Source organism: Halictus rubicundus, unplaced genomic scaffold (genome assembly GCF_050948215.1).
Source record: "Halictus rubicundus isolate RS-2024b unplaced genomic scaffold, iyHalRubi1_principal scaffold0037, whole genome shotgun sequence".
Lineage (NCBI taxonomy): Eukaryota > Metazoa > Arthropoda > Insecta > Hymenoptera > Halictidae > Halictus > Halictus rubicundus.
In genome coordinates, this window is record NW_027488578.1 from 727,270 (window position 1) to 737,848 (window position 10,579).

Below are 10,579 nucleotides of genomic sequence, written 5' to 3' on the forward strand. Positions count from 1 at the left end.
ATAAAGGCTAGGAGAGGATAGAGGATAGGATAGGATTGAGGATAGGATAGGACAGTGGATAGGATAGAATAGAGCAGATGATAGAGGATAAGATAGGATAGAGGATAGGATAGGATAGAGAATAGGATAGGATAGAGGATAGGATAGGATAGAGGATAGGATAGAGGATATTATAGGACAGAGGATAGGATACGATAGAGGATAAAATAGGGGATAGGATAGGATAGAGGATAGGATACGATAGAGGATAGGATAGGATAGAGGATAGGATACGATAGAGGATAGGATAGGATAGAGGATAGGATAGGATAGAGGATAGGATAGGATAGAGGATAGGATAGGATAGAGGATAGGTTAGGATAGAGGATATGATAGGATAGAGGATTGGATAGTATAAAGGATATTAGAGGATAGAGGATAGGATAGGATTGAGAATAGGAAAGGATAGAGGATAGGATATCTGATTGGATAGGTTAGAGGATTGGAGACGATGGAGGATAGGATAGGATAGAGGATATGATAGGATAGAGGATTGGATAGTATAAAGGATATTAGAGGATAGAGGATAGGAGACGATGGAGGATAGGATAGGATAGAGGATTGGATAGGATAGAGGATAGGATAGGATAGAGGATAGGATAGAGGATTGGTTAGTATAAAGGATAGGAGAGGATAGAGGATAGGATAGGATAGAGGATAGGATAGGATAGAGGATAGGATAGGATAGAGGATAGGATAAGATAGAGGATAGGATAGGATAGAGGATAGGATGGGGGATTGGATACGATAGAGGATAGGAGACGATGGAGGATAGGATATGATAGAGGATAGGATAGGATAGATGATAGGATAGGATAGAGGATAGGATAGAGGATAGGATAGAGGATAGGATAGAGGATAGGATAGGATAGAGGATAGGATAGGATAGAGGATAATATAGGATAGAGGATAGGATAGGATAGAGGATAGCATAGGATTGAGGATAGGATAGGATAGAGGATAGGATAGGATAGAGAATAGGATAGGATAGAGGATAGGATAGGATAGAGGATAGGATAGAGGATAGGATAGGATAGAGGATAGGATAGGATAGAGGATAGGTTAGGATAGAGGATAGGATAGGATAGAGTATAGGATAGGATAGAGGATAGGATAGGGTAGAGTATAGAATAGGAAAGAGCATAGGATAGGATAGGATTGAGGATAGGATAGGATAGAGGATAGGATAGAGGTTTGGTTAGTATAAAGGATAGGAGAGGATAGAGGATAGGATAGGATCGAGGATAGGATAGGATAGATGATAGGATAGGATAGAGGATAGGATAGAGTATAGGATAGAGGATTGAGGATAGGATAGGACAGTGGATAGGATAGAATAGAGCAGATGATAGAGGATAGGATAGGATAGAGGATAGGATAGGATAGAGAATAGGATAGGATAGAGGATAGGATAGGATAGAGGATAGGATAGAGGATATTATGGGACAGAGGATAGGATACGATAGAGGATAAAATAGGGGATAGGATAGGATAGAGGATAGGATACGATAGAGGATAGGATAGGATAGAGGATAGGATACGATAGAGGATAGGATAGGATAGAGGAAAGGATAGGATAAAGGATAGGATAGGATAGAGGATAGGATAGGATAGAGGATAGGTTAGGATAGAGGATAGGATAGGATAGAGTATAGGATAGGATAGAGGATAGGATAGGATAGAGTATAGAATAGGAAAGAGCATAGGATAGGATAGGATTGAGGATAGGATAGGATAGAGGATAGGATAGAGGTTTGGTTAGTATAAAGGATAGGAGAGGATAGAGGATAGGATAGGATCGAGGATAGGATAGGATAGATGATAGGATAGGATAGAGATTGGATAGGATAGATGATATAATAGGAAAGAGAATAGGATATGATAGAGGATACGATATTATAGAGGATAGGACAGGATAGAGGATAGGATAGGATAGAGGACAGGATAGGATAGAGGATAGGATAGAGGATTGGATAGGATAGAGGATAGGATAGGATTGAGGATAGGATAGGATAGAGGATAGGATAGGATAGAGGATAGGATAGGATGGAGGATAGGATAGGATAGAGGATAGGATAGAGGATTGGTTAGTATAAAGGCTAGGAGAGGATAGAGGATAGGATAGGATTGAGGATAGGATAGGACAGTGGATAGGATAGAATAGAGCAGATGATAGAGGATAGGATAGGATAGAGGATAGGATAGGATAGAGAATAGGATAGGATAGAGGATAGGATAGGATAGAGGATAGGATAGAGGATATTATAGGACAGAGGATAGGATACGATAGAGGATAAAATAGGGGATAGGATAGGATAGAGGATAGGATACGATAGAGGATAGGATAGGATAGAGGATAGGATACGATAGAGGATAGGATAGGATAGAGGATAGGATAGGATAGAGGATAGGATAGGATAGAGGATAGGATAGGATAGAGGATAGGTTAGGATAGAGGATATGATAGGATAGAGGATTGGATAGTATAAAGGATATTAGAGGATAGAGGATAGGATAGGATTGAGAATAGGAAAGGATAGAGGATAGGATATCTGATTGGATAGGTTAGAGGATTGGAGACGATGGAGGATAGGATAGGATAGAGGATATGATAGGATAGAGGATTGGATAGTATAAAGGATATTAGAGGATAGAGGATAGGAGACGATGGAGGATAGGATAGGATAGAGGATTGGATAGGATAGAGGATAGGATAGGATAGAGGATTGGTTAGTATAAAGGATAGGAGAGGATAGAGGATAGGATAGGATAGAGGATAGGATAGGATAGAGGATAGGATAGGATAGAGGATAGGATAAGATAGAGGATAGGATAGGATAGAGGATAGAATAGGATAGAGGATAGGATAGGATAGAGGATAGGATAGGATAGAGGATAGGATAGTATAGAGGATGGGATAGGATAGAGGATAGGATAGGATAGAGGATAGGATAGGATAGAGGATAGGATAGAGGATAGGATAGGATAGAGGATGGGATAGGATAGAGGATAAGATATAATGGAGTATAGGATAGGAATGAGGATAGGATAGGGTTGAGGATAGGATAGGATAGAGGTTAGGATAGTGTAGAGAATAGGATAGGATAGAGGATAGGATTGGATACAGTATAGAATAGGATAGAGCATAGGATAGGATAGGATTGAGGATAGGATAGGATAGGGGATAGGATAGGATAGGATAGGGGATAGGATAGGACAGAGGATATTATAGGAAAGAGGATAGGATAGGATAGAGGATAGGATAGGATAGAGGATAGGATAGGATAGAGGATAGGATAGGATAGAGGATAGGATAGGATAGAGGATAGGATAGGATAGAGGATAGGATAGGATAGGATAGGATAGAGGATTGGATTGGATAGAGGATAGGATAGGATAGAGAATAGGATAGGATAGAGGATGGGATAGGATTGAGGATAGGATAGGATAGAGGATAGGATAGGATAGAGGATAGGATAGGATAGAGGATTGGATATGATAGAGGAAACGATATTATAGAGAATAGGATAGGAGAGAGGATAGGATAGGATAGAGGATATGATAGAGGATAGGATAGAGGATTGGATAGGATAGAGGATATTATAGGATAGAGGATATGATACTGTTCAGGATTCAAGCTGTGGAATTCGGTGCCTATTGTCTAACCGGCGACCGCTATTTCATACGGTTTTTGTCGCGTATGTCAACACGCGGCAAGAGCGCGTGTCGCCGTTGCTCGACACCGCGTAGCAACCGTTTCAATTCTCATTGGCTGAATTTCACAGCTTGAATCCTTCAAATTGAGACAAACAAGGATCGTCCGATGTGCGAGCTCCAATCACGGTGCTCCACATTCGACGGTCTTTGTTATTTAAGGCACCTGCGTATGCCTTCTCGCTCTCTTAACGTTCTGAACGCTCATCAATCGCAAGGTATCGCTCTAGCACGTTTGCTCGTCTGTCCGCTCTCGTCTCGATAAGTAGAGATTCTCATTTCTCGCGCTCTGAGACTCTCGCGATTTCGCATCATTCGGGAGCAGTATTCTCGCGATCTCCCGCGCCGCGTTACGTGCACTCTGTTTCGCGACAAGATTTCCGGCGTCCGCGTAGAAGATCTCCGTTTCGCGGCGGCACGCTTTTCGTGCCGCTCAAGATTTCCTCTTCGCGATCCGACGGCAGAAGTTTGCACGCGCAAGATCTCCGTACGTTCGCCGGCTCGCGATTCTCGTGCGCGCGTTCTCTCTCGCGCTCTCGAATGCCTCGCACCTAGTGCGTCGTGACAAGGAAAAATAAAGTGCATTTTCCCGAAGGACAAGGGTTTAATTCTCCCGTCTCTCCTTGCCTCCTCGCGCGCTCATTTCTGAGTGGTCCCGGCCCCCCGGCGACTCCGACCTTCGGTCGACGCCAAACATTTTGGTCCTTCGAGCCGGATCGTGAAGCGCAGGCAAGTGCGGGAGTGTGAAACCTCGCCGATCATGGCAGAAACGGTCGAAACCCAGCTGTTGATGCAGCAAGCGATAGGACGTTCCCTTCAAAATTTAAAAAAACTGGGGACGAGCAACTGGACCAAATCCGTCTTGAGGACCCGGATTGTCCACCTTCAAGATCTGTGGAGGAAGTTCGAGCACGGGTACGCGCGACTCCTCTCTATCATCCCGGCGGAGGAACGAGCGAAGAACCCCTACTTCAAGGAGGACTCTTTCGCCCACACGGAGGAAGTCTACCTCCACTCTCTCTCGTTCATGACGACACAGCTGGACGCCCTGAACAGCGATACCGTGAGTCCGTCAAATTCACCGAGCGACGGACAAGCGTGTCCGTCGGTTCCCGATATACAGCTACCCCGAATAAATGTACCGCAGTTCGATGGCAAATACGAAGATTGGGAAGCGTTCCGCGACAAATTTTCCGCGCTTATTATTCAAAACCCTAAGTTGCATGACGTAACCCGACTGCATTATTTGGTTTCCGCGTTAACGGGTCGCGCTCTCGACTGCATCGGAAACCTTTCGGTAACCGCGGACAATTTCCAAATTGCGTGGAAGACGCTCTCGGCGCGGTACGATAATCCGCGGCGTATAATCACCGCGCATCTCTCGTCACTGCAGAACCTTCCCGCGCTCTCTCGCGAATCGGCAGCAGACCTCCAGACTCTCTGCGATCGGGTCTGTTTTATTGTCGACTCTTTAAAAAGGCTCGGGCGGAAGCCAGAAGAATTGTGGAACGACATTCTCGTCCATCAGGTGTCCCAAAAGCTGGACACTCCGACGCGGAAGGCGTGGAAATTGAAAATCGGCGACGACGTGACTCCGCCCTCTTTCGACACCTTGATGTCATTTATCGGTTCTCGCTCTCGCGGTTTGGAAGAGTTCGCGATTTCTTCCAATTCCACGCCCGCCGCGCGTCCCGACGCATCGTCTCGCCTCGCGTCTAGTTCCTCGCGAGTCCATTCTGCGACCGCTTCCAAGCCCTCCACGAATTCGCGTACTCCGTGCCCAGTTTGTCGAGCATCACATAATTTCAGTGCTTGCCCCACCTTCCTGGCACGAAACTCCAGCGGCCGTCGTGAACTCGCTCAACGCTTTTCACGTTGTTTTAACTGTTTGAGCAACAGTCATTCCCTCCGAGAATGTAACAGCAAAAATACGTGTCGCGTGTGCAACAAGCGGCACCACTCGCTCTTGCACGAAGACGCGCCTCCTCCAGCTCCGCCAAATTCGGAGCCCTCTACTCCACCAGTGCCGTCCTCCGAGGTCAATTCGCACCTCGCCTCCACCCTCGCGGCTCCGCGCTCCGGAATTCTACTGGCCACCGCGTGGGTGCAACTCCGTGTCCCGTCAGGCCGCTGCGTCACTGTCCGAGCCCTGATTGACCAAGGTTCCGAGACCAGCTTCGTCACCGAGGCCATGGTGCACCTCTTGCGTGCAAAACGAACCCGCGTTGCGACATCCATATCCGCCGTCGGCGGAGTCCACGCCGGCACCGTGCGCCACGCCGTGCGCCTCCACGTTGCTCCTCGCGATTCCGCGTCTCCTTCGATCGTGACCACAGCTCTCGTCCTGACGTCTCTCTCGACATACATGCCGAAGCGCATGCACAATATTCGATCCCTCGAGCATTTATCAGATTTGAATTGGGCCGATGCTGATCCCTCGAGCTCGGCCGCGATTCATCTCATTCTCGGCGCAGACATTTACCCCAGTATAATCCTGGACGGTCTGCGCAAAGGGTCAAGCGGGCAACCCATTGCCCAGAAAACCATTTTCGGTTGGGTCATCTCTGGCCCTATCACGTCGCACTCGCGCGATCTCTCCGTCGCACGCGGATCGAGCCCACAACCTCGCTCGGGCTCCAGCATCTCGATGCATCACTGCATCCACCAGGACACTCTGTCGAACGAGCTGCGCCGATTTTGGGAGATTGAGGAAATTCCTTCGACCTCCCCCCTCACCCAAGAGGAAGAACAGTGCGAGCGGCACTTCCAAACGCACACATCGCGAGCCCCCGACGGGCAATACATAGTCCGTCTTCCGTTCCGTACCGGTCCTCCGATTGAAGTCGGTCACTCTCGGTCTGCCGCAGAAAAGGTTCTGCAATCCATATCTCGTAAACTTCTCCTACAACCATCTCTGACCGAGGAGTATGAGGAGTTTCTACGAGAATATGAGGCTCTCGGACACATGCGTCGCGTTCCCATTTCGCCTTCGACCTCTCAGTGCGTCTACATTCCGCACCATCCCGTGTTACGCGCCGACAGTGTCACGACTCACCTTCGCGTTGTCTTTAACGCCTCCAGTGTAACGTCGAACGGATCCACGCTGAATGACCACCTGCTCCCAGGCCCAAAGCTTCAGCTCGATCTTTCTACCGTAATTCTTCGGTGGAGAACCTTTCGTTTCGTCTACACGGCGGACATTGCAAAAATGTACCGCCAGATTCTGGTCGACGAACGCGATGTCGATTATCAGAGAATCCTCTGGAGGCCCATTTCCTCCAAGGATACTCAGGCTTTCCAATTGCTGACCGTCACGTATGGCATGACCTGTGCTCCATTCCTGGCTCTCCGCGTTCTGCAACAACTCATCGAAGATGACGGGGGCCAGTTCCCGCTCGCGGTACCGGTCCTTCGCTCACACATTTACGTCGACGATGTCCTCTTCGGCGGCAACGACCTTTTGGCTATTCGCCATTCCCGGGATCAATTAATCCAGCTTCTCCAACGTGGTCACATGAAGCTACGTAAGTGGGCGAGCAATTCGGTCGATTTTCTTGCCGATATTGATCCGGAAGACCACGGTTTGGCATGTTCCAAAAACCTCGCTCCCGACGATCGAGTCAAAATCCTCGGGATAAGTTGGAACCCCTCTCGCGACTCCTTTCAATTCAAGGTTAGTTTAGCCGAGCCGCTACCGTCCACCAAACGAGCCATTCTTTCGACTATCGCGAAGCTATACGATCCTTTGGGATGGGTCACTCCCGCGATAATCAGCGCCAAGATTTTTATACAAGGATTGTGGCGCCTCCGCATCGGTTGGGACGACCAAATCCCGCCGCAGTCTCTCGAGCAGTGGAAATCTATTCATTCTCGCCTTCCAGTCCTGAACGGTCTTCAGATCTCCCGATGGATCGGATGCATTTCAGAGGCCTCGCGGATTGAACTTCACGGCTTCGCGGATGCGTCGACAGTCGCATACGCCGCTGTTGTTTTCGCCCGTTGTATCTCCTCTAGCGGAACTATTACCGTCTCTCTACTCGCGGGCAAGTCAAAGGTCGCCCCCTTGACTCCAGTGACCATTCCCCGCCTTGAGTTGCAAGCCGCAGTCCTTCTAGCACGTTTAATGAAGTTCGTTTCGTCCGCCCTTGACCTTCGCGACGCTCCGTGCTATTGTTGGACCGATTCTACCGTGGCACTCGCGTGGTTGCAGTCTCATCCGTCAAAATGGAAGACGTTCGTCGCTAATCGCGTCGCTGACGTACAAACTCGTCTTCCACACGCTATTTGGCGGCACGTTCCTACCGCGGACAATCCCGCTGACTGTGCGTCGCGCGGACTTCTCTCCGACGAACTGCTCCGTTATCACCTCTGGTGGAAGGGCCCCGCCTGGCTTCCTTACGATCTCTCGGAATGGCCAACTCAACCGCGACACTTCACTCTGGAGGACTCGTCCGAGTCAAAGGTCGTGCATCACAGCGTGGTCCCCGCTCCCACGTGGGATTTAGACTCTCGATTCTCGAGCTGGCCCAAATTAATAAGAGTCACGGCCTATATACAACGGTTCGTCCGAAACTCTCGCAGCTGTCGCTCCGACAATCGCAAACGACATCCAGGACGCGCCCTCTCAGCGAGCGAGTGCACCGCGGCCAAACTCTTCTGGTTGCGACGCATCCAAGAGAGCCAGTTCGCTAAAGCCATTTCCTCGCTTTCTAATGGTGAACCGCTACCGCCAAAGGACCCGATCGAGTCGCTACACCCGTTCCTCGACGAGACCGGGCTTCTTCGCGTGGGAGGTCGTCTGCGAAATTCCCCCCTTCCGCATCAATCAAAGCACCCCGTTTTACTGTCGCCACACCCGTTGGTGCGCCTCATTATCGAGCAAGCGCACGCTCGCGCCCTGCATGCCGGCGTGCAACTCACCTTACACATTCTTCGGCAAGAATACTGGCTTCTCCGGGGAAGGAGTCAGGTAAAAGCCGTGATTCACGCATGTGTCCGATGCGTCCGAGAACGAGCTGCGATACCGATTCAGCTCATGGGAGATCTCCCGGCAGCGAGGGTGTCCCCTGCGAAAAAACCCTTTTCGCATTGCGGTTTGGACTACGCTGGTCCTATTCAAATCCGCGCCTCCGCTGGCCGCGGTATCACATCCCGAAAAGCATACATCGCGCTCTTCGTGTGCATGTCCACCAAGGCAGTGCATCTGGAGCTAGTCGCGGACTACTCCACCTCTGCGTTTTTAAACGCTTACACTCGCTTCTGTTCCCGTCGAGGTCTCCCAGAGCGTATGTATTCCGACAACGGAACAACCTTCGTCGGAGCAAATCGGGAGTTGGTTTCGGCCTACCGCGCTGCGCTTCGCGACCCCGATTTTCAAAATCGTACCGCCAGCGATGGAGTCGCTTGGCATTTCATCCCCCCCTCGGCGCCGCATTTCGGCGGATTATGGGAGGCCGGGGTAAAAAGCGTCAAACATCATCTTCGTCGCGTTCTCGGCGATCGAACGCTGACTTTCGAGGAGTTCACAACGCTCCTCTGCGCGATCGAGGCGTGTCTTAATTCGCGACCCATCGCCCCTCTTTCGGATACTCTCGACGACTACGAGCCGCTTACGCCGGGTCATTTTTTAATAGGGTCTGCGCTCACGACCCCTCCACAACCTTCTCTGCTCGACCTCGCGGAAAACCGTCTTTCGCGATGGCAACTCGTCCGCCACACTACCGAACGATTCTGGAAGTTGTGGCAAAATGACTACCTCAACACGCTCCAACAGCGCGGTAAGTGGCGTCGCGCGCGCCCCTCATTATCGATAGGACAGCTAGTCCTCCTACGCAATCCGACTCTCCCTCCGTGTAAGTGGGAGCTCGGCCGAATCGTGCAATTGCACCCTGGCGACGACGACCACACCCGCGTAGTGACAATAAAAACCGCCACTGCGTGTTTTAAACGCCCAATCGTCAAGTTGGTTCCTCTGCCCGTCGCGTGCAAATCCGAGGCATAGACGAAACGTGTTCCGATAGTCGTCCTGCGTCTGCGTCCCGTGTACCGTTGCTCTCGCGCGGTAAATTCAAACGTCGCGCCTTCATTCCGGCAAGGCGGGCGGTTTTCACGTTACTCTTGCGTTTTGTAATTTAAATTGTTTGCGTATCTCGAATTCTGTTTACCGACTCCAACGGCGGGCGGTCTGCCGTTTGCGCAGCTCGGGGATTAGCGTCGCGGGTATTGTAACACGCAGTCCCCTTATCGTTTAAGTTCCGTCGGAACGCTACCGCCCCCGCTATTCTATGTATCAGCGTGCGATCCCGTTACGTTTCGAAACTAGTGTTTCGAGGCGGGCGGTATGTTCAGGATTCAAGCTGTGGAATTCGGTGCCTATTGTCTAACCGGCGACCGCTATTTCATACGGTTTTTGTCGCGTATGTCAACACGCGGCAAGAGCGCGTGTCGCCGTTGCTCGACACCGCGTAGCAACCGTTTCAATTCTCATTGGCTGAATTTCACAGCTTGAATCCTTCAAATTGAGACAAACAAGGATCGTCCGATGTGCGAGCTCCAATCACGGTGCTCCACATTCGACGGTCTTTGTTATTTAAGGCACCTGCGTATGCCTTCTCGCTCTCTTAACGTTCTGAACGCTCATCAATCGCAAGGTATCGCTCTAGCACGTTTGCTCGTCTGTCCGCTCTCGTCTCGATAAGTAGAGATTCTCATTTCTCGCGCTCTGAGACTCTCGCGATTTCGCATCATTCGGGAGCAGTATTCTCGCGATCTCCCGCGCCGCGTTACGTGCACTCTGTTTCGCGACAAGATTTCCGGCGTCCGCGTA

At 50.1% G+C, this 10,579-nt stretch overlaps 1 protein-coding gene across 1 annotated transcript; it reads left to right on the plus strand.

The window, feature by feature from the left end:
* Positions 1–4,513: 4,513 nt before the first annotated feature.
* On the plus strand, positions 4,514–9,754 carry LOC143363353 (uncharacterized). Its single transcript, XM_076803951.1, has one exon. It carries the CDS (start codon positions 4,514–4,516, stop codon positions 9,752–9,754), a length of 5,241 nt encoding a protein of 1,746 aa, XP_076660066.1.
* Positions 9,755–10,579: the final 825 nt, after the last annotated feature.